This window comes from Oncorhynchus nerka, linkage group LG7 (genome assembly GCF_034236695.1).
Source record: "Oncorhynchus nerka isolate Pitt River linkage group LG7, Oner_Uvic_2.0, whole genome shotgun sequence".
Lineage (NCBI taxonomy): Eukaryota > Metazoa > Chordata > Actinopteri > Salmoniformes > Salmonidae > Oncorhynchus > Oncorhynchus nerka.
Window position 1 is genome coordinate 73,743,248 of NC_088402.1, and position 25,130 is coordinate 73,768,377.

The window sequence follows — 25,130 nt, forward strand, 5'->3', positions numbered from 1 at the left end:
CAGTTAGGATCACCACTTTATTTTAAGAATGTGAAATGTCAGAATAATAGTAGAGAGAATGATTTATTTACGCTTTTATTTCTTTCATCACATTCCCAGTGGGTCAGAAGTTTACATTCACTCAATTAGTATTTGGTAGCATTGCCTTTAAATTGGTTAACTTGTGTCAAATGTTTTGGGTATCCTTCCACAAGCTTCCCACAATAAGTTGGGTGAATTTTGTCCCATTCCTCCTGACAGAGCTGGTGTAACGGAGTCAAGTTTGTTGGCCTCCTTGCACGCACACGCCTTTTCAGTTCTGCCCACAAATTTTCTATAGGATTGAGGTCACGGCTTTGTGATGGCCACTCCAATACCTTGACTTTGTTGTCCTTAAGCCATTTTGCCACAACTTTGGAAGTATGCTTTGGGGTCATTGTCCATTTGCAAATAAGCTTTAACTTCCTGACTGACATCTTGAGATGTTGCTTCAATATATCCACACAATTTCTCCCTCATGATGCCATCTATTTTGTGAAGGGCACCAGTCCCCCCTGCAGCAAAGCACCCCACAACATGATGCTACCACCTCCGTGCTTCACGGATGGGATGGTGTTCTTCGGCTGGCAAGCCTCCTCTTTTTCCTCCAAGCATAACGATGGTCATTGACTTGTTTATTGTGTTATTGGCATGTTTATTGTTTATTCCATGTTACTGCATGTGCAACTCTGTGTTGTTGTCTGTGTCACACTGCTTTGCTTTAGAACTTGTTCTCAACTAGCCTACCTGGTTAAATAAAGGTGAAATATTTGTATTTATTAAAAAAAGGTCATTATGGCCAAACAGTTCTATTTTTGTTTCATCAGACCAGAGGACATTTCTCCAAAAAGTACAATCTTTGTCCCCACGTGCAGTTGCAAACCGTAGTCTGGCTTTTTTTATAGCGGTTTTGGAGCAGTGGCTGTAACTGACAGTTAGACTTACAGGTTATGTCGTTGACTTTTGTTTGAATTGTTTATGTGTCCGCTGTGCGGGGGAAATGATAATGCAAGCGGAACTACGTAGCTAATATTGTTGTAACGGGGATCCTTATTGTAGAAACACACTTTTGGAGGGAAGGCAATCCTGCGCTGCGTTAGCTAAGTTTTCATGTCATCGGGTGTAGTTCATAAAGGTTGAAGATTGTATGTTAGGATGAAGTGTGAATTCATGCCAGGAATAATAAGTGTGAAGTTTGATTTCCTCCCTTCTGTAATAAGCAGCCAATGAGGTATTTGTTCCTTTATTCATGTGTTTAATCTGAACCCGTTATAACGCCGGTTAAACTGTTATGTATGTAAGCACTTCAGAGTTATACCAAGCTAATAAGTCACTCGTAAGATAAGGTTGTAAGAGTGTGCTTAACTGTATTTTTCATTTACTTTATAGTTCTCACGGAAGGTGATAATTCTGACTAAAACTACAGAATAAAGCCACCAGTTAAAATCAAGGAACGGTTGTGCTCGTGGTTACTGAAGGGAGTTACAGTGGCTTCGTCCTTGCTGAGCGGCCTTTCATGTTATGTCGATATAGGACTCGTTTAACTGTGGATATAGATACTTTTGTAACGGTTTCCTCCAGCATCTTCACAAGGTCCTTTGCTGTTGTTCTGGGATTGATTTGCACTTTTGTCACCAAAGTAAGTTCCTCTCTAGAAGACAGAACACATCTCCTTCCTGAGTGGTATATGACAGCTGCGTGGTCCTATGGTGTTTCTTCTTGCGTACTATTGTTTGTACAGATGAACGTGGTACCTTCAGGCGTTGAACCAGACTTGTGGAGGTCTACAATTTTCTTTCTGAGGTCTTGGCTGATTTCTTTTGATTTTCCCATGATGTCAAGCAAAGAGGTACTGAGTTTGAAGGTATGCCTTGAAATACATCCACAGGTACACCTCCAATTGACTCAAATGATGTAAATTAGCCTATCAGAAGCTTCTAAAGCCATGACCTCACTTTCTGCAATTTTCCGTTCTGTTTAAAAAGGTAGTCAACTTAGCGCATGTAAACTTCTGACCCACTGGAATTGTGATACAGTGAATTATAATTGAAATAATCTGTCTGTAAACAATTGTTGGAAAAATTACTTGTGTCATGCACAAAGTAGATGTCCTAACAGACTTGCCAAAACTAGTTTGTTAACAAGAAATTTGTGGAGTGGTTGAAAAACGAGTTTTAATGACTCCAACCTAAGTGTATGTAAACTTCCTACTTCAACAGTATAATTGAATTAAATGTATTTGAAACCTTTTGTGGAAAGCTTTTTCCCTGAGAGTTGCACTGCTTGAGTTTGTCACAGTCTGAGGGGTCGTCATCTTGCAGTGACGTGCGTTCGTTGGTATGATGCGTTTTCAGCCCGTTCAGTAACACATGGTAGAGCTGTGTGATCTCTGGAAGAGACACCTGCAGCAGGAGCCCTTCCACCATCAACTCCTCCAGCTCCACACTAAGATCTGCAGCAGCACAGCACACGCCAGGTTGTTCATGTAAAAGGTCATGTCTACAACCTACTGTAGATGCTTAAATAAATCAGTAGTCATCAGTAGAGTGCATTTCAAATAATAAATCAATTAACTAATCAATAAAATAATGTTATCAAGAAGTCCAGTTGGTGATATGATTTAAAAATGATTATACAACACTGCTTTATACCACAGAACTGACCTTGCAGAGGAATGCATCTTTGCTCGGTGTAGAAGACCATCTGATCATGAGTTGTCCTGTTCCACTCTGGAGTTAAACATGTTGGCTGTATAAAAAAATATAAAAACTCTGGTCATTTAGCATTATAATGGTCTTATTCAGAATTATCACATTAAAATGGATAGATAACTCTACAATTCAGAAGAGGGGTATGATTGACTGACCTTTCCATCCGTAGATGGTGGAGTTGCAAAGCTCTCCTCCAGGTCGGGTAGTCCACAGGAGGAAGAGACCTGTCGTGCACGCTGTTGCCAGCTGACTGTTCTCTCAACCAAATAGTGGAGTGCATCCCCTTCCGGCAGACGCACCTGGATACGCTGCAGCGATGCCAGCAAGGGCAGGACCTTGTCCAGGGAGGGCTTCTCAGAGCGTCGGCAGTGCGGGCACAGCCAGGCCTGGGCTGAACGGGAGTCTGAGGAAGCCCTCACACACACGCTGTGGAAGGCGTCCCGGCAGAGCTCACACTGTAACATGGCTCCCATGGGGGGATTCTGACACACACACACCTTCAGGTCCATGCAGTCTGCCGTGGGAAGGAGCTTGGACTCGTTAGCTGCCCGGAGGGAGGAGAGGGCCCCCATCTCCTGTAACCGCACCTCCCCGAGAGTTGCCAGCTGGTAAAGAAATGTAAAAACATTTTAATTCATATAATTTCATGTCCAACATGAATTGAGGTAGAGCACATATCTAGTACTAGTGTACAAAAAGTAGAGAAAGAGAAGGTCCGCACTCTTTAAATTGAGTAAAAAAAAATATATATATTAAGTTGAGAAATGGCCAGTGTAGGTGTACTTACAGCAGAAGCAGAGTCCTTGGTCTCTGAGAGGGCTTTTTCCACATCACTAAGACAGTCAAGCTTCACCATCTTCTTGCTGTGCTGAGTGATGTCTTTAGCTTTTTTGGACTTCCTTTTCGGAGAACCTGCTTCAACTTCACATCTTGGACATAGAACCTGTGGACAAGAACAAATTATGAATTCTAATGACTGCATTTCTGGGAAATAAACTGCTATATACTGTACATCACTTATGGAACTTTCAGAGAGTGGTGCATTACAGCCATTAGAACATTACCTCAAGCAAAGTGAAGTGAGAGTTTTTCATGAGGAAAGTTTTAGCTGCAGACTCTTTCCAGGCCTGCACCTCTGCCATCAGAGACTCCAGCTGCTTTAGAGGGCCAAGCTGGACTGGGATGTCTTGTCCTCGAATAACCATATCAGAGAGGTTGTAAAACAATGGAATGGAATCTTCATCCTGAAAGAGTCCACAGAATTCAAGTTTTCTATACATAAAGTTGACACATTATAACATGTCAACCTGGAAGCATTGTTTCTATGAAAGTCATGTATAAAAAAATATTATTCAACTGACATCTGTGTGAAAACCTGTTGTATTATTCTGTACCTGAAGTGCCTCAGCTTCCTGAAGCCACTCTCTGGCCCTACTGATGGAGTCCTTCAGCATCAGACAATTGGGGAGGTAAGCAGGGATCCCAGCCACCTTCTCAGCTGTTTCAGAGAGGGTTTCTATAGAGAGGGGGGGCCTGGTGGAGTAGAAAACACAACAGTTAGGTCAGAAGACTGGTCAGTCACCAGCATAAGGGGGCCCAGTTATCCAGCTGCCAGGAAGCCTAAAAATCATATTCATCAATCTGTATGGACTATGGAGACATTTTCTCAAGTGTGTATTAATAATAAATATATGCATGTACTATCATGATCATTTTTGGGGGCAATTCCTAAGACACATCACTTCACTTGTTGGACAATATGTTTCTACTCACTCCATATTTTACAAAAGGTAAATTAAAGCTTTAACCCTTGATAATTCTGATGTAAGCAGACATAACTGCGGTGATGGTTGTGAACCATGCAACGTTTTCCTCTGACTACTGATGGATCATTTAGTCTAAGTAGCTCCACATACAGGCAACTGACAAAATAAAGGAAACATTTGAGTAAATGAGAGACAAAGTATATTGAAAGTAGGTGCTTCTACACAGAAGTGGTTCCGGAGTAAATTAAGCAATTAACATCCCAGCATGCTTAGGGTCTTGTACAAAAATGCCCAGTTGTCCATTATTTTGGCTACCATGGCTATAAGATACATCAGTGACTTTGAAAGAGGGGTCTCAAAGAAGCATAGGGGGTTTAACGGGTGTGTGTGTGTGTCTCTCAGTCACCCAATTTAACACTTATGGGAGATTCTGAAGCGGTGTTTGAGACAACGTTTTCCACCACCATCAACAACAAAACACCAAATGATGGAATTTCTCATGGAAGAAAAGCGTTGCATCCCTCCAATAGAGTTCCAGACACTTGTAGAATCTTTGGCAAGGAGCATTGAAGCTGTTCTGGCAGCTCGTGGTGGCCCTATTAAGACAGTTTCTGTTGGTGTTTCCTTTATTTTGGCAGTTAACTACAGGTAGGCTATCTATACTGTCCCCTTGCAACCATGGTACACTTTGAAACCATTGCATAGGCTACATATACAGTTACCGTGATATGGGCTTTGCACAATTCTATAATAAAGGAAATGTTGAACATACTGATAATAAAATCATAAAGAAACAAAACTATCCAGCCATCCTTGATGAGATAGAGAAAAGTACTTCTCACCATATTAAGCTCTAAAATGACAAATACATTTTTTTATGAACTCTAGCTTTAGAAAGATGCAGACAATTAAAGGGATAGCTCACCCAAATTACAAAATTATACTGATTTCCTTAACCTGTAAGCAGTCTATGGATAAGGTATGACAACAACAGTTATAATTTAATCAACAAATCACGAAATATACTTGACAATCACCAATTTTTCCTGATAATTACTTGATGAGATGTCATGGGAAAAAAAACAATGACAAATTCCTTTTCATTTTAGTTCATGAAAATGTGACGACGAGAAAAGAATTCCACATAAGACTAATGGACATTTAATTTGACAAAGCTCCTCTTCATTCATTCTGTCCAATCCTAAACATGCATGGAGTATATTTCACGCAATCCTCTCATTGGCAGAATTGACATCCTTCAGTTGTGCAGTCTGAGCCGATCTGCCCGGCTCTCCCACACAGCTCCCAGGTCACTTCAGTCACTCGTCAATCTTTTGAACTGATGCGAAGGCAGGACACTTCACTTGTAACTAACCTCAACTGGAATCAATGTTTACTCTCTCTTACATTCATGTAGGCTATTATTTTGATCATATCAGAAGCTATATTTTCCCCATGTGCGCTGTTATTCATCCGCGTTGCCGATCTTGTGCCGCGGTCTGCTAATGCAAGTTGCGGTTTCTTATTTCCTATGGGAAAAACTAATGCTATCTGTTGAATATTAGGAGTACAGTAATAGTCCTGTCATTTTTTGAAAAGCTCGAATTCTCCCATTTTCAAGGAAACACTGTTATTTACCCCCCTTGAAAGTTATGGGGTTAAAAATCTGAGCCGTAAATTGTTAACCGTAGCCAAGGTTTTATAGCCTATATGGTTGTTTATGGCTGGCATTGGTTATAATCTGACACAATATCAACGTTGCCGGCCAAGGTATACGAGGAGAAAACCTTGTCCAACTAGGCCTACTATCTGAATGTGCACAAGATGGAAGTTAGAGGTAGCCTAAATATTCATCATTAATATTTTTAAGAACACACTGTGTGACAAAAATGGCTGACTAAAACTAGACTAAAATTGTCCAGAGTTTTAAACAACATAAAAAACTAACGAAGAATGAAATTACTTAAATGTGACTTAGACTAAAAAGGTATTTTAAGACTACAACTAAGACTAAATCCCCCCCCCCCCCCCCCCCCCGGAAACAAAACCAAAGCATGGATTGCTGTCATACCTTGTCCATAGACTGCTTACAGAGTAAGGAAACCAATGTCTTTTTGTAATTTGGGTGAACTATCCCTTTAAAACTGGACTGAAAAAGACTCAAAGGTAAACCGTGGATATGTGGAGCGCACAGAATAGATGCACATTCCTTGGAGAGCCATGCCATTAAAAAAGCTGTTTGAAAACGCTGGTGACAGTGGTTATTAAAATGCACTGGATACCAATGGGATGAAGCAGAACTAGATATGCATGCTCACTTTTTGTAGATCTTGTTGAATATTCTAGCAGCAGCATTTTGCACTAGCTGGAATTAAAATGAAGCAAAATCAGGGACACTGACATAGTTCTGCTAATGTACAAATCAGTAATCTAGTCACCAATGCTAATGTTTGTACATTAGTTAAAGCAAAACCTCACTAGCTTTAATACAAGTGATATAACCACATGGCTCATTTTGTAGAGAAAGTTCAGTAAAATTCAAGACCCAGAGTTGAATCACTGTGAGGATAATTTTTGTAAATTCACGGTCTAAATGATCCAGAATAACAATAACCAGAAGATGACCTTAAACCATTTATATTTGTTTACCTTATAAAGGTGCTACACATAGGATTTCTGTAGAATTTTTGCATTGTAATTTCAGAAAATGTCTATGGCACATCTGGCGCTATTAGTGGAATCATAGTGTTTCACAGTATTACTTATCCGCCAGTGTTTTGATTGGCTGTGATATTCACCAATGTATTTCTCCCGCCGGAGCGGCACCTGTTATCAAACTGGGAAAGTTATTCTGACTATGTAGTTGAGTTATCTAGTGGAAAACGCTGTAATTTCCTGGTTGCTAAAATTCTACACTGTTCGCTCAATTTAAGTACGTGAGAAAACAAGCACTGAATGGTGTAGGGAATTATTGTGATCACTGACATTTATTTTCAATAACAAAAAATATAGTTTTACAGATGTTTAAAGCTGGACCACCAGCTTAAAAAACAATCATTTTTGTTATTGAAAAGATATTTCACAGTGATCAGAATAAATCCCTACACCATTCAGTACTTGTTTTCTCACATGTACTTAAATTGAGGGAACAGTATAGAATTTTAGCAACCAGGAAAATAGCTATTTCCACTAGATAACACAACCAAGAAATCAGAACAGCTTTCCCAGTTTGACAACAGATGGCACACCGGCTGGAGAAATCAATAGGCGAATATCACAGCCTATCACAACACTACCATAATACTGTGAAACACTACCATTACACTATTAGCGCAAGATATATTATGGAGATTTTCTGAAATTACAATGCAAACATTTAAAAATAAATCCTGTGTAGTACCTTTAACTACATTTAGGTCTCTTCTTTCAAATCAGATACACAACCCACCAAAAAAACCTGGAATCGCTGGTTTACAGATTACAGATGTAAAAGAGAAACCCTCAGTGTACGGCCCTCACCTGGCCTTGAGGAGGCTGCTGGTCTTGTCCTCCCAGTGTTCAGACACAGTTAGCAGCTCCTGCAGGCGAGCCATGGCCTTCTCCACAGAGGGGTGAGGGGTCAGACCCACGCCCTGGTCTATCAGCCTCCGCATGGTCTCCAGGGTCAGGGTGGAGCGCTGGGTGCTGGCCTGCTGCACCCCCTCTAGCCAGCGGGCTTGTGCCAGCCTCTCCCGTAGTAATGGAAGTTCAGGTAGCTCCACGTCAAAGTCAAAGCTAACGTCTAAAAGACTCTGGATCTCTTCTGTGCCGGTGGTCTCATCTGCCAGGAGCTTCTCACTGTGTTGCTGGAAGTCTTCGATGCAATTCAAGAGCTCCTAAGAAAAATGTAACATAATTCAGATTCAGTTATGATCAAAAAAACTATTGAGATGTGTTTTATTCCAATATCCTCTGATCAATTGATTTAAACAGAGGCCTGTTTTCTAATGGCTTCAATATCATGATGGCATTGAGACACTGGCTTACAATACCTTTAATTTGGGGGCTTGGAGAAGGCTGCAGGGGAGGTTGTACAGTTGCCTGACAAATGACCTCAGCTCCTCCACAGTCAGCTGGCTCTGTGTCTTCCCTCCACCACAGCGATACCTGGGAGAAGCAATTATGACAAACCTTGAATCATACTGATTCCTACTCCAATATGCACATGTTTATACATCGTTGGTGAGAAAATTAGAATAACACTGTTTATTGAGGAATACAATAAAGACACAGGCATAGTGGATCATGTTTGCGGCGAGGGAGGAAAATTAACCAGTGGTACTCCTCTTTCACTGGACTGTGTAAGTTACCTGGTCTGCCTTTTGCCGTTGAGTAGCTGCTGGGCAACTGAGGAGCATTTCTCTGCATCCTGTGTGACTAAACGGAGCTGACGCAGGAGGTCGTTGTCAGGGAACATCTTCAACTCTGATTTATTGATGAGGGAGCGGAAGACTGACAAGCCTGAGGAGAGACGGTTGCAATAATTAATTACACAGCCACAGTGCTTTACAACGAGAAGGGTGTGAGGCCTAATTCACTACTAATTGCAGTCTCTGGGCCAGTTTCCAGGACCCATATTAAGCCTAATACGTCACTAAAAAGCACTACTAATGGAGACAAGTACATAGACAAGGTGAATTCATCTCTCACTTTTTTTCTTGTCCAGTTTAGCCTCCAGAGTCTCTGTCACGTGGGAGGCCCACTCGTCATAGAACTCAGCTCGCTGCTTCACCGCGTTCATCATGGGGTACAGATCATCCAGTGTAAATCTATAACTGCAAGCAGAGAAACTAAAATAAATATCTGTGGAGATTGAAGCCATATCAGTGTGGACAAGAGAACACTGCATATTTGAGGCATCTGACAAAACCAGAACCACATAAATGTCCTGCATAGAGTGGACATGATTCCTTATTCTACATGTTTACATAATATAGCATGTATGCATTCATATAATGTTCCCCCTGCTGAATGTGCTCCCTGGACTTATGTTGTTCACACCAACTGCACACTGAACAGGACACAGATGTCAGATCTTAATATGAGCCATTTCGTCACAGGACGAAAATAATCATGCAGCAAGAAGATTTGAAAGGATATTTAATATTTAGAATCACCGCCAGGGGGCAGCTGGAAGCAGTGTTTGTAGGCTATACAATAACTTATACTGCAGGTCCACTGTGCATCAGTTCAATAAGCTTTCTAAGCAGGCTACTGTGCGTCTCGTGTGAATTCGTATTTGGAATATAATAAATAGAGGGGGGGGATTGATGTATTTAAAAAAAAATGTTTTTTATATGTTCAAGGCAAGAATTAGACAAAATAACTTAATGTTTATTTTAGCACCTGTGTGATCCAGTGGGTACAGCTGCTGACAAAAGCACACGTCAGAGTAGGCATGAGTTTGAATCTGGCCCACTACGGACCTTTTGAGTTTTTTGAGAAACTAGTACTTCTCTAGTTACTCTCTGTGGGCAGTACCTGTACTCTTACTCAAGTAATTTCTGAAGGAAGTAACTTACTTTTTACTCCTTTACATTTGACCAAATCACTAAAGTTACATAGATTTATATTATTATATTGTCGGTGTCGGGTGAGCAACCTAACCAAAATTGTATTTTTATTACCCCCCTTCACATGAATCAATACTATTGGTTCCCCTTTACCTCTGTATGAATGTTTCACAACCCCTTGATATAAGACTGTGGCGGTCATGAAATTTTGTCAGACAGTTATTGTCATGCAAAACAATGCCGGTCTCATGGTAATTGACCGTTAATTAACACACACATTTAGCATCTCCAGGCCTCCAAGCATACAAGCTAAGCTGCATTCAAGCCGCTAATGCCAGCCTTTGGAACATCTACATTTTTAAAAGTCTAATAAATCCATGTAATACAGCCCACACAGTCACAATAAAACCATGTAATACAGCCCACACCGTCACAATAAATCCATGTAATATAGCCCACACCGTCACAATAAATCCATGTAATATAGCCCACACCGTCACAATAAATCCATGTAATACAGCCCACACCGTCACAATAAAACCATGTAATACAGCCCACACCGTCACAATAAATCCATGTAATACAGCCCACACAGTCACAATATATCCATGTAATACAGCCCACACAGTCACAATAAAACCATGTAATACAGCCCACACCGTTACAATAAAACCATGTAATACAGCCCACACCGTTACAATAAAACCATGTAATACAGCCCACACCGTCACAATAAAACCATGTAATACAGCCCACACCGTCACAATAAAACCATGTAATACAGCCCACACCGTCACAATAAAACCATGTAATACAGCCCACACCGTTACAATAAAACCATGTAATACAGCCCACACCGTCACAACAAAACCATGTAATACAGCCCACACCGTCACAATAAAACCATGTAATACAGCCCACACCGTCACAATATATCCATGTAATACAGCCCACACCGTCACAATAAAACCATGTAATACAGCCCACACCGTCACAATAAAACCATGTAATACAGCCCACACCGTCACAATAAATCCATGTAATATAGCCCACACCGTCACAATAAATCCATGTAATACAGCCCACACAGTCACAATAAAACCATGTAATATAGCCCACACCGTCACAATAAAACCATGTAATACAGCCCACACCGTCACAATAAATCCATGTAATACAGCCCACACCGTTACAATAAAACCATGTAATACAGCCCACACAGTCACAATATATCCATGTAATACAGCCCACACGTCACAATAAAACCATGTAATACAGCCCACACCGTTACAATAAAACCATGTAATACAGCCCACACCGTCACAATAAAACCATGTAATACAGCCCACACCGTCACAATAAAACCATGTAATACAGCCCACACCGTCACAATAAAACCATGTAATACAGCCCACACAGTCACAATATATCCATGTAATACAGCCCACACCGTCACAATAAATCCATGTAATACAGCCCACACCGTCACAATATATCCATTAATACATTTTAGGAAGGTCTAAAGAAACTTGATATGAAGAAAATGTATTTCAGAAGAACAGAATACGAGTTGGCCTACTGTATATCTACAGCCAGGCTGTAGGCTTGTTCATTTAGCTGACAAGATATGCTTATTAGTCCCCATGCCCTTATTTTATATGATTTTATAGTAAGAAAAATTATTCAGCTAAAGGTAATGTCAGCCTATTAATTATGGAAGAAAACACTATCACTAAGCCATCGTGCACAATCAATGAACCAACAGCATTGCCTAGGCTTATAGGTACTCTCCCAGACTCATGGAGTGGCATTTTTGAGTATAGGCTAGACCAATTATGTACCAAAGACATGAAATCATTTTTTTTGTAATTTTGTTTCTTCCGTCTGTAATTTGGGGTAGGCTATGTATTGTATAACGAATGGCACAATCATACATTCTTCATCGCGCAGTCTTCTAAACTCCCGTCTCCATTTAATGCCAAGATGTTTTATTTATTTTTGATTTTACTTTTGTAAATGCTTTTTGTGACGTGGATCATAAGACAGTTACAGTCTATCAGGTTGCGTGATCCTCGTAATGTTACATGGAAAATACAACTCATGGGATGCTAAATTAAATGTATATCACACTCGCGCAAATGCAACCAGTTATTTTTCGTATATGCATTTCAACAACTGCCACTTTAGAGCCCACTGAATGTCCATATTATGTTCGCTAAAATTAGCTTGACATAATTAGTATTTACCTTTCCACAACACACGGAGTCGAAAAGGGATTTGTCCATGTGTTTACGTACAGCTGACAGTCGGCAAACTCAGCATCACAACAAACATGGTAGACACCGGGTAGCTACTGCGAATAATGGCGTATTTAATCTCCATGTCCGTTGACACACACTCCGTACATGTCTGTGTGTTGCAACTCGAGAATCGGGATGTTAGATTTACTCAGTGGATTATTTTTTAAATTAAAATGTAAATATAAAAAAAAACATCGGACCCTATTTATTTCTACCTACTTTTAAAACCTTTTAAGGATGTTGCGAATTTTCGCAGCTTTTTGTTAAAAATCGCGCAACATTTCAGCGCCCTGCTATTCATGCCAGGAATATAGTATATGCATATGATTAGTATGTGTGGATAGAAAACACTCAGACGTTTCCAAAACTGTTTAAATCACGCCTGTGGCATTTACAGAATGTGCGTTTCATCGAAAAGTGCATGAAAATCTGTTCACTGAAAATGGACAAATATATCCTTCCGCGACTACAGGCAATTGTTCAAAGCGAACCGAATTAAATAGAGCCGAGTTTTCATTGGCTACAGCTTCCACAGGTTGTCTAGAGTCACGTCATTTGTTTCGCAATTGATTCTTGGTCTAACCGAAAAAAGGGAACTCCTTTCCTACTGTCCCCGCCCAGATTTTGGTTCGACCATTTCAAGACATCTTTTTCTCCACGGACAAGCTAAACATTTCACATCGCCTCCTGAGGAATTTTATCGCTTATTAACGTGTACTAATACCTAAAGTTGCATTACAAAAGTATTTCGAAGTGTTTTGTGAAAGTTTATCGTCGACTTTTTGAATTTTAAAAAATTACGTTACGTTATGAAATGCTAATTTTTTTCTTTACTCGCAACGTATTCGTAGCTCGATATCTAGGCTATATATGGACCGATTTAATCGAAAAAAGACCCTAAATGATGTTTATGGGACATCTACGAGTGCCAAGAAAGAAGCTCGTCAAAGGTAATGAATGTTTTATATTTTATTTCAGCGTTTTCGTTTGCGACGGCTAACGCAAAATCTGTCGTTTTAGGTGACGGTGCAGTATTTTGAGGGTGCATGGTATCAGATAATAGCTTCTCATGCTTTCCCCGAAAAGCATTTTACAAATCTGACTTGGTTGATAGATTCACAACGAGTGTAGCTTTAATTCAGTATATTGTATGTCAATTTTAATTAAAGTTTGAGGTTTATCAACCTCTATGGTGGCGCTCTTGAGCATTTCTGCTGATTGTGGTCCCCACTTCGGTACCACGTCCTCAACAAGTTTTAACTCGGAACTTGTACCTGCGTACATGGACAGAGAATTGCGTAGATGGTACGCAAAATGCGTGCATGTTGGCAGGTCTGCAAACAAGATTGGTAAGTTATTACAGCATCATCAGTACTACACACATTTTCTATTCACATTAGTACACAATTCCCACTGAATGACTGACTGTATTGTATTTTTATTGGGAAATCGGGAATATACTACTTAACAGCTACAAAAAAAGCGCATTGCTTCCGACTGGCAGCTTTAAAGTCGCCGGTTGGGAGAAGGGCGAGTGGGCTGTGTGATAACGGAACGTGAACGGCCACCAGAATGGCAGGAGCACGGCTGCCGCTTGATCAAGTGGAATATCGCAGGCGCCTATTGAAACTAGCTCTGGAGAGAAAAAGTCTATGTAAAACTGGCGTCAGTGCAGCGTTGTCTCTTTCCCCCTTCAGGGCTGATTTAAAGTCTGATTCAAAGTCTGGCACATTCTTTGCACCTTACAGTGTGGTTTGGTCCAGTGATGTAGTGGTAAAAAAATGTTTGGGGTAAACTATACTGAACAAAAATATAAAAAGCAACATGTAAAGTGTTGGTCCCATGTTTCATGAGCTCAAATAAAATATCCCAGAAATGTTCCATACGCACAAAAGGCAGGCTTGAATCTACATTTGCTCTGCATTTTAGCTATCGATGTGACGTTTGGCGACGCCTATTCAGTCAGTTCTGTACCTGCCTGGCTGAGTGGCAGTGTGGGTGGAATGAGCTCGCTCGCCTGGAAACCATAGCCCGAAACGTGAGGAAATTAAACTCAGCAGTCTGCCTGGAAATTAATAAGTAAGATCAATACATTTTTCTAACATAATTTATCATTTTCTGTTCTCTCATTTTAATATAAATACTTGTCAAGTACCAATGTACTTGTTTGATTAAAGGTATTCCAGTACTTGAATTTCAGAGTGCCAAATTCAAGTACTATAAGCACCTCAAGCATCTTGTGCGAACCCTGCATATGGTGTTTTGAATTAATCGTCACCCTAGAAAGTGCTGTCCATTTAGTTGTTAGGATTTGAAACATCCGCAACTACAATGTTTTGCACTCGGATTCAAACGGTTGTTTGTACTTTTTCAAACTGATCAATCAAAGTGAGTTGAGTTTTAAAAGCAAGATACTGTTTTGATGTGAGTGCATTTTCATTGATGATGTCAGAGTGGTTAGAGGGACAATGAAGCCCTACCAGGCCATTAGCGAGCTGGGTCCTATGTAAATAGCTCACAAATTAGCGATAACTTGGTTGGTACAGGCTAGCACATCAGCGGTGGAGCTCGAATGATTGCTCTTCGTCTCATGGAAATAGTTGCCGTGTTTAGCTGTTAATATTGTCAGCTAACTAGTTGGTTGTTTTGTCTTATTTCTACCAATGTAATTCATATGGAAACGGCCCAAGCTGCTTGCTTTAGCTAGTTAGTTAGTTTGTCAGGCAAGAAAAGGTGTGTTTGTAGCGGTAAATTTGGGCTGCGCTCAGGAAGCGTCAACCTCAGCTGTCACTTAAAACCTAGCTAGTCATACAGACAACCAGCTAACTAGCCACCGAAATGAAGGCTAAAGTCATTTCTGTTTATCGGTTGGACTTAAGTTATGGTTTGTCATGTTTTGCTAGGTGCAGATATTCCTAGGCTATACATTGCCTCTTATCTGTCGTTAGGGTAGTAGCGTAAACTCACCCCATTCCGTACAAATGTGCGCAACCGCAACATTCAAACGAGGCTACAAAGAATCCTAATGGAACTGTAGCGACTGTGTTGACGTCAAAATCGGGGGTGTGAACTAGGTTTCTATTCAAGCGTTGATCGACATGGTAATGGCTCTATAGTATTGGAGAAAAGTTTTTAAAAAACGGACCCTCCGTTACATCTTGACGTGTCATGTCGTAACGTACAGCATGCATAAAGCAACTTTCTGTCTTACAATCTCTCTCCACCAGGTGTAGCTCGTCTATCATCCTTTAAAAACAAGAAATAGACAGTGACGGGGTAAGGGGGGGATACCTAGTCATTGTTCTAGCTCCAGCCTGTTAATTAACCTAACCCTGCATGTCCTACATAGGTACGGACCTCTTCTGAGCCTGTGTCCACCACATGGAGCGTGGGGCATCCACTTTCCTCAGCACTATTGCTGGTGTCTTTGAGTTTGTAATCCACACACGTTGACCTTCGGTCAGCTCTGGCCTCTCCTTAGCACAGTGGCTCCGATTAAAGTCTCCAGTTTGTGTTTGTTTCAGATGTTTGTCCCTCTCAGCGAAGGCCTTCCTGTTAGGCCATCGGGGTTTAAGCTGAGCTGGCGAGATAGGCAATGGGGAACGCAGCCTCCTGCCCATCAGGAACTCGGCAGGCGACGGCCCATGATGCAGTGATGTAACTCTGTAAGCTGACAGAGCCCTGTATGGATCCTTGTTCTTTTCAGCAGTCCCTTGACTGTTTTCACAGCTTTCTCTGCCTCACCATTACTCTGTAAATGGTAGGGGCTACTGGTCACATGTATGAAGTCATATTCTGCGGCAAAAGCAGAAAAGGAGCTCGCAGAGAACTGGGGAGCGTTATCTGTAACCAGGACCTCAGCGACCCCTTGCCTGGAAATGTTTTTACTTTAATCCATTGATAACACCAGCTGATGTGGTTATGGGTGTCTTTGCTATTTCAATGCATCTTGAGTAGTAATCTACCACTAGCAGATAAGTGTCATTTTTCCAATAGAACATATCCGCCCATACCTTTTGCCATGGCCGTTTTGGCAGCTCCGTTGCCATCATTGGCTCCGGATGACAAGGTTGACATTTTGTACAGACCTCACACTGGGCCACTAGCTTGGCAATCTGAGTACTTAGACCAAGCCACCACACTGACTGTTGAGCCCTCAGTCTGCATTTGGTTATCCCCATGTGTCCATCATGCACTCTGTCTAGCATTTCTGGTTGTAGAGTCTCTGGGATAACTATCCGTTGTCCTTTCATGAGAAGGTCTCCATTACAGTGGAAGTCACTTTGGTGCACCCAATAGGGCTTCAGCAGTTGAGGCAGTTCCTCCTGCCTGGGCCATCCCTTTGGTGCACCCAATAGGGCTTCAGCAGCTGAGGCAGTTCCTCCTGCCTGGGCCATCCCTTTGGTCCACCCAATAGGGCTTCAGCAGTTGAGGCAGTTCCTCCTGCCTGGGCCATCCCTTTGGTGCACCCAATAGGGCTTCAGCAGCTGAGGCAGTTCCTCCTGCCTGGGCCATCCCTTTGGTGCACCCAATAGGGCTTCAGCAGTTGAGGCAGTTCCTCCTGCCTGGGCCATTCCTTTGGTGCACCCAATAGGGCTTCAGCAGCTGAGGCAGTTCCTCCTGCCTGGGCCATCCCTTTTTGCACTGCTGCACTATCTGTCGGCAGATGTGGTCTTGTTGTTGCTCCTCTGCAATCTGCTGCAGTTTGGTCTGAGATGCAGGTAGACTGTCCCTTATTGCATTAATGGACACCTGTACCTCACCCTCTAGACATTGCTCCTCCTCTGATAATGGATGTTTAATTGGGGCCCTGGAGAGTGCATCTGCTGTGATCAGTGCCTTCCCTGGAACATACACCATCTTGTAGGTGAACCTCAGTAATCTGAGGCGGAAGCGCAGAACTCTGGGAGGCAAGTCATCCAGTGCTTTTGTCCCTAACAGAGCCAATAGGGGTTTGTGATCAGTCTCTGCTGTAAACTGCAGGCCAATAAGGTATTGGCTGAGCCTTTCACATGCCCATGTGATAGCCAACGCCTCCTTCTCCACTTGAGCATATCTTTGCTCTGTGTCGGATAAGCTTCGGGAGATGTATGCTATTGGACGCCACTCCATGTTGTCCTGCATCTGTGTAAGGACCGCCCCTAGCTCAAAGGATGATGCATCTGCTGATACTTGTCTTAGCGTGGGGACGGTACTGGGCCAGCACTCTCTGTGAGGGCAGATCTCCTTTGATTTGGTCAAATGCTACCTGTTGCATGTGACCCCATGACCAGTCATTCTCTTTGGCTAGTAAGTCTCTGAGGTTTGGTTGTATCAGAACTGTGGGAGGAACTTACCCACATATACAGTGGGGCAAAAAAGTATTTAGTCAGCCACCAATTGTGCAAGTTCTCCCACTTAAAAATATGAGGCCTGTAATTGTCATAATAGGTACACTTTAACTATGACAGACAAAATGAGAAAAAAAATCCAGAAAATCACATTGTAGGATTTTTAATGAATTTATTTGCAAATTATGGTGGAAAATAAGTATTTGGTCAATAACAAAAGTTTCTCAATACTTTGTTATATACCCTTTGTTGGCAATGACAGAGGTCAAACGTTTTCTGTAAGTCTTTTGCCCCACTAGGTCCATGTTATTCTCTGAGGCTGACCGGAACACATCCCAGTCCGCGTGATCAAAACAAACTTGAAGCGTGGATTCCGATTGGTCAGACCAGCGTTGAATGGTTCTCATCACTGGTACATCCTGTTTTAGTTTCTGCCTATAAGACGGTAGGAGCAAGATTGCGTCGTGGTCGGATTTGCCGAAGGGAGGGCTTTGTATGCATTGCGGAAGTTAGAGTAGCAGTGGTCGAGTGCATTACCTTCGCAAATAGTGCAATCAATATGCCGATAGAATTTAGGTAGCCTTGTGCTTTGTTAAAATTAATGTGGCATATTAATGAAGAGGTCGTGCTCTTTAAAACTAAGTTAAATTGTCATTATTTTTTTGCTATGTCTGTTTGAAATGTGTGAGAAAATTAGCTTCCATCATAAATGATCAGTAATCTACAGCAGAATTCTAGAATTCTATTAGGGTCTAAAGGGTTAAAAAAAGGACAACATTTAAGTGCCTTTGAACTGGTTATGGTAGTAGATGCCAGGCACTCCGTTTTGTGTCAAGAACTGTAACGCTGCTGGGTTTTTAATTCACAACAGTTTCCCGTGTGTAGAATGGTCCACCACCCAAAAGATATTCAGCCAACTTGACACAACTGTGGGAAGCATTAGAGTCAACATGGGCCGCTTTGTAGTTATTAGGAAGGTGTTCTTAATGTTTTGTACACTGTATATTTCTGGAGTAAGAAGATATTTCAAAAAAATATTCTGCTGTTGTAAATTGTGTTGGACCTAGGTAGCTAACTAGTTAGGTAGTTTTGGCTAACCCAGAATCTGACAGAAAAAGTTAGTCTATTTTTAGCTCCCCATTTGTATTTTTTTAAATAAAAAAAATAAAAAATTTGAGGGTAGATCAGCTTAATATTGCAGAAAGAATGTTGCTTCCAATGTAATTGTCTGCATCATTTCCAATCCACCATATTTTTTTGGTAAATATACATATCTCCATACACGCATACATATACATACCTATATAGACACTTTTTTCTAGAATATACCTTTATTATTATTCCCCGCAAACCCTACCGCCGATCCCCCAATTGAAGTAAACTAATAAACACTTCTTCTTCTACCTTCAGTCCATACATCTTATACACATTCTACAGACAGTCTACTTTACAATAGTTCTCTCTTGTTTGTTCTTAGTCCTTCCTCTATTTCTGATGTCCATCCAGTTTGATTTCTATTTGTAACTATGCTATTTCACAAAAGTTCCCGAACCTATATACATTTTACAGATCCCTTATGCTTTACATTGTTTATCTTGTTATTAGTCCCACCCTTCAGCTCCATTCAACCCCTCCCATCTGTCTCTCAACATCATCCATTTTGGATTTCTACTTGCCATATATTTTTCAACTGTGCTGTGATGCTTCACAAAATAATTGAACCTTCCTATTCTCATAGCTTCTACAGATTGTAAATTAAAAATAAACATTTTTGCTAAAATAATTATTATATTATTGATTATGGCTTTTCAAATCACCCAGTATTGCTATCTGTAGTGTTAGTTCTAGGCAAATGTTGCAATTCTTCAGCCATTCCTGGACCGGTGACCAAAAATGAGCTACATATGGACAATACCAAAATAAATGATCTAATGACTCTGCCTCCTCACAGCAGAATCTGCAGAGCTGAGAAGATTGTATCCCCCATATATATAACATTCTATTAGTTGCAAGAATTTTGTATAGTAATTTATGTTGAAAAATTTGAAGTGTTGAATCCGGCGTTGTTTTGCGTTGATTCCGGCATTGTTTTGCGTATCAATTCAAAACCATGTGCCATGGAATGGGTACATCGAAAATCTCTTCCCAACTATTTTGCAATTTATATGGCACAGCTGTCAGTTTTTTGGTCCTTAAATGAAATTGGTATATGTTTTTATTTATCACACTTTTCTTTAACCATTTGTTCTTTAATACAGGGCCGACATACTTTTTGCCTCTTCCATTTGTGGTAATGCTGCAATTAATTGGTTGTAATTTTAGGTAGAGCAGACATTTCCGTATGTCTGTGTTAGCTGCATGTGTGACATAACTCCTAGTCCTATTTATGATATCATTCCCTAAAATTATACCTTTAAAAAAAATGGATAAATAGTTATTTTTAATCAATTAGTATATTTGAATTTAACCACAATATTTATTGTACTATTTGTTCCGTCCTTTCAGGTGGATTAAACTGAAATTGCAACCAACTTTCTAAGGCTTGTTTAAAAAAATAAAGCTATTTTGGAGATTATTTCCTTTTCAAACAACCGAAAGTGAGCAGGTGTAATCTGAATAAAGGGGAAAAGACCCTTCCTGAATATAGGATGAGACATTCGTACCAATTGACTAGAGAACCAGTTTGGATTTAAGTACACTGCTCAAAAAAATAAAGGGAACACTTAAACAACACAATGTAACTCAAAGTCAATCACACTTCTGTGAAATCAAACTGTCCACTTAGGAAGCAACACTGATTGACAATAAATTTCACATGCTGTTGTGCAAATGGAATAGACAACAGGTGGAAATTATAGGCAATTAGCAAGACACCCCCAATAAAGGAGTGGTTCTGCAGGTGGTGACCACAGACTACTTCTCAGTTCCTATGCTTCCTGGCAGATGTTTTGGTCACTTTTGAATGCTGGCGGTGCTTTCACTCTAGTGGTAGCATGAGACAGAGTCTACAACCCACACAAGTGGCTCAGGTAGTGCAGCTCATCCAGGATGGAACATCAATGAGAGCTGTGGCAAGAAGGTTTGCTGTGTCTGTCAGCATAGTGTCCAGAGCATGGAGGCGCTACCAGGAGACAGGCCAGTACATCAGGAGACGTGGAGGAGGCCGTAGGAGGGCAACAACCCAGCAGCAGGACCGCTACCTCCGCCTTTGTGCAAGGAGGAGCAGGAGGAGCACTGCCAGAGCCCTGCAAAATGACCTCCAGCAGGCCACAAATGTGCATGTGTCTGCTCAAACGGTCAGAAACAGACTCCATGAGGGTGGTATGAGGGGCCGACGTCCACAGGTGGGGGTTGTGCTTACAGCCCAACACCGTGCAGGACGTTTGGCATTTGCCAGAGAACACCAAGATTGGCAAATTCACCACTGGCGCCCTGTGCTCTTCACAGATGAAAGCAGGTTCATACTGAGCACATGTGACAGACGTGACGTAGTCTGGAGACGCCGTGGAGAACGTTCTGCTGCCTGCAACATCCTCCAGCATGACCGGTTTGGCGGTGGGTCAGTCATGGTGTGGGGTGGCATTTCTTTGGGGGGCCGCACAGCCCTCCATGTGCTCGTCAGAGGTAGCCTGACTGCCATTAGGTACCGAGATGAGATCCTCAGACCCCTTGTGAGACCATATGCTGGTGCGGTTGGCCCTAGGTTCCTCCTAATGCAAGACAATGCTAGACCTCATGTGACTGGAGTGTGTCAACAGTTCCTGCAAGAGGAAGGTATGGATGCTATGGACTGGCCCCCCGTTCCCCAGACCTGAATCCAATTGAGCACATCTGGGATATCATGTCTCGCTCCATCCACCAACGCCACGTTGCACCATAGACTGTCCAGGAGTTGGCGGATGCTTTAGTCCAGGTCTGGGAGGAGATCCCTCAGGAGACCATTCACCACCTCATCAGGAGCATGCCCAGGCGTTGTAGGGAGGTCATCCAGGCACGTGGAGGCCACACACACTACTGAGCCTCATTTTGACTTGTTTTAAGGACATTACATCAAAGTTGGATCAGCCTGTAGTGTGGTTTTCCACTTTAATTTTGAGTGTGACTCCAAATCCAGACCTCCATGGGTTGATCAATTTGATTTCCATTGATAATTTGTGTGATTGTTGTCAGCACATTCAACTATGTAAAGAAAAAAGTATTTAATAAGAATATTTAATTCATTCAGATCTAGGATGTGTTATTTTAGTGTTCCCTTTATTTTTTTGAGCAGTGTATAACTTTTGTATGACTGATGCCTTTAGTGAGAGGTCTAATGCTTTAATATTTAATCATTTCTGCCCACCGAATTCATATTCGTTATATAAATAGGCCCTTTTAATTTTCTGGTTTGCCATTCCAAATCAAATTGAATATTTTTTTGTTCATATAATTTAAAAAGTAGGTCACAACTGTGATATAACTAAGGAGTTAATCAGGGTGATTTTTTCCACAAATAGACAGGTACATTCCTTTCCATGGTAGCAAGATCTTATCTATTTTTGCTAACTTTCTATAAAAACTTATTGGAGTGAGATCATTTCTTTCTTTTGGGATTTGTATACCGAGTATGTCCACATCTCCGTCAGACCATTTAATTGGTAAACTACATGGTAATGTAAAATGTGCATTTTTTAGTGATCCAATACGTAATATGGTACATTTATGATGTCTTCTTGGTGGCTAACTAGCCACCTTGTCATTGGCATAAAGAGTGAACAGATGAATCAGATGTGTGTGGCAATAGTTCACTAACTTTCACATTCGATTACCACTAGATAAACTGATGTAGCTAGCTGCTGTGTCAACCATGTAGCTAGCTAACGTTACCTATATCAACGGGTCAGTCCACAACAACATCCTCCCACACATTTTGCTCTCCCACTGTGTGTGTGTCTATAAATGTCACTGTTTTTATGACAAGGTCTATAAGCAAGGTCTATAAGCACCTCAGTGTATCATCTCCGTAAGCTTTGTGCCATTTACTAGAAAAATGCATTTCTATTTACAGCTTGTAGCAGCCCAACTGAGGGGGCGGAGAATGGGCAAGCCAAGAAAATAAAATCCCCTTCAATGTGGAAAGGAGAGGTTCTGAAGAGGAGGGTGGAGTGTAACTCCGGTTGTCTGGAAGGGACACAGCTTGTCCAAAATGGACTTTTTGTAGCAGGTTAGGAGAATGAATGTAGCAGGTTAAAAGGAGTAGATTAAGGTTTGGAAAAGGGTTGGCTAAAATGCCCAAAAATGAACTTTTAACATCAATTTAATTCCATGGTGAAATATGTCTGATTTGCATCTGGGTTGGCGCCCCCCCCTTGGGTTGTGCCGTGTCGGAGAACTTTGTGGGCTATACTCTGCCTCAGGATGGTAAGTTGGTGGTTGAAGACATCCCTCTAGTGGTGTGGGGGCTGTGCTTTGGCAAAGTGGGTGGAGGTTATATCCTTCCTGTTTGGCCCTGTCCGGTATCATCGGATGGGGCCACAGTGTCTCCTGACTCCTCCTGTCTCAGCCTCTAGTATTTATGCTGCAGTAGTTTGTGTCGGGGGGCTAGGGTCAGTTTGTTATGTCTGGAGTACTTCTCCTATCCGGTGTCCTGTGTGAATTTAATTATGCTCTCTCTAATTCTTTCTTTCTCTCTCTGAGGACCTAAGTCCTAGGACCATGCCTCAGGACTACCTGGCATGATGACTCCTTGCTGTCTCCAGTCCACCTGGCCGTGCTGCTGCTACAGTTTCAACTGTTCTGCCTGTGATGATTATTATTATTTGACCATGCTGGTCATTTATGAACATTTGAACATCTTGGCCATGTTCTGTTATAATCTCCACCCGGCACAGCCAGAAGAGGACTGGCCACCCCTCATAGCCTGGTTCCTCTCTAGGTTTCTTCCTAGGTTTTGGCCTTTCTAGGGAGTTTTTCCTAGCCACTGTGCTTCTACACCTGCATTGCTTGCTGTTTGGGGTTTTAGGATGGGTTTCTGTACAGCACTTTGAGATATCAGCTGATGTACAAAGGGCTATATAAATACATTTGAAAAATTAAACATCCCACTTGGTGTAAATCTTTTTAGTATGCATTCACCATCACATATAATTGACATGATAATGAAATTCTGTACATTTTCATTAATGCAATTGAAAATGTGAAAGTATTCCAATGTCTCGTACCATAATAATGTACACATTGATAGATATTAAGTCAACATTGAATGACCGTAATTGAAACTTCATAGCCTACGGACTTTGTTTGTCAGTCTTCATTGACATACCTGTGCTGGGGGACTTCTGCAAGATGGTGCTGGCAGGCTTTAATAATAAATTAATGTCAAATCAAATTGCACCAAGTTGTTGTACTTTTTTTTTTGCAGTCACAATTTACCATAAGCTGTACTTTTTTTTTTACCAAACTCAATTTGTAACTTGTACTAAAGTAGCTCTGACCGGATACTTTTTTTTATTCTTACTGGAGGAGTTTAAGGTGGCTAAATTTACTCGAGTAAATTACAATCTAAGTAACAGTACTTTTATTTAAGCACAGATTTTCAGTACTCCACCCACCTCTGAAAATTATACATAGCCTAACTATAAAACATGGGCGAGCATCAACACTGGAGGAAGGTCTATCATTCTACAGTAGGCCTACGTCTGTCAACTGATGGCCCAAATCAGTGCATCAATTTAGCCAGGGAAACAAACAGATTATCGGTTCTCTCACCTTTCATTATGTGGCTAAATGTTGCCTACAAAATGTAACCTATTGAAATATCAAATAACAAGGGGCCTAGTGCAACCAACTGATGTCACTACATTATCGCCAACTGATGGTATAACAAGACATCTGTGCTAAATTCACCCACACAGCTGATCTCAATTGCAACCATTACTGATCACATCATTACCTCTCCCTAAGATGCCAGTGTTACCTTAGTCAGATCTGTAAATAATGACGAGATGCTCATGTCTCCGCCCTAACAATGCTAGTCGTCCCAAAGGCTGGAAGGCAGGCAACATGCTTTAGAACAGACTACGGGTGATCTATTTGACAATAGAAATAAAATATTTCCCCGTTTATCAATTTGTGGCAATTTATCTGATACTTTGTATGAATGGGCTGGAATTTAACTCAATTTCCTTCGTAATCTTAAAATACAAGTGTCTAGTGTATGTAATAGTAATAGTGGAGACCAATATCTATCTTATGTTATTAAGCTATATAAAATGACAGTTGTTGTGTATGGCTGCATTTCAGATAAATGTTTGCAGATTTCAATGTTGCAGTAATAGGACTTAGGCCTATAGCATTTAAGGGAGCAAGAAAGGACATTTTAAGACGGCCTGCCCTGATCCCAACGACTTGACTGCCCCCGCATGGAGAGAACAAGAACTGCTATTTTTTTGCCAAACACGAGGCTCATTTGAAT

The 25,130-nt window shown here is 41.2% G+C and overlaps 1 protein-coding gene across 6 annotated transcripts in view; it reads right to left on the bottom strand.

The window, feature by feature from the left end:
* Positions 1 to 25,130, bottom strand: part of LOC115132368 (lysine-specific demethylase 5B-B-like) — a 36,245-nt gene that overhangs the window by 1,993 nt on the left and 9,122 nt on the right. For all 6 annotated transcript variants that reach the window (XM_029664954.1, XM_029664951.1, XM_029664952.1 and 3 more), the window contains 10 exons: positions 9,185 to 9,309; positions 8,845 to 8,995; positions 8,527 to 8,641; positions 8,015 to 8,370; positions 4,124 to 4,262; positions 3,794 to 3,973; positions 3,517 to 3,672; positions 2,885 to 3,334; positions 2,682 to 2,766; positions 2,265 to 2,470 (listed from right to left, as the gene is read on the bottom strand). In XM_029664954.1, the coding sequence (XP_029520814.1) occupies positions 2,265 to 2,470; positions 2,682 to 2,766; positions 2,885 to 3,334; positions 3,517 to 3,672; positions 3,794 to 3,973; positions 4,124 to 4,262; positions 8,015 to 8,370; positions 8,527 to 8,641; positions 8,845 to 8,995; positions 9,185 to 9,309 (1,963 nt within the window). The remainder of the gene's footprint in view (positions 1 to 2,264; positions 2,471 to 2,681; positions 2,767 to 2,884; positions 3,335 to 3,516; positions 3,673 to 3,793; positions 3,974 to 4,123; positions 4,263 to 8,014; positions 8,371 to 8,526; positions 8,642 to 8,844; positions 8,996 to 9,184; positions 9,310 to 25,130) is intronic.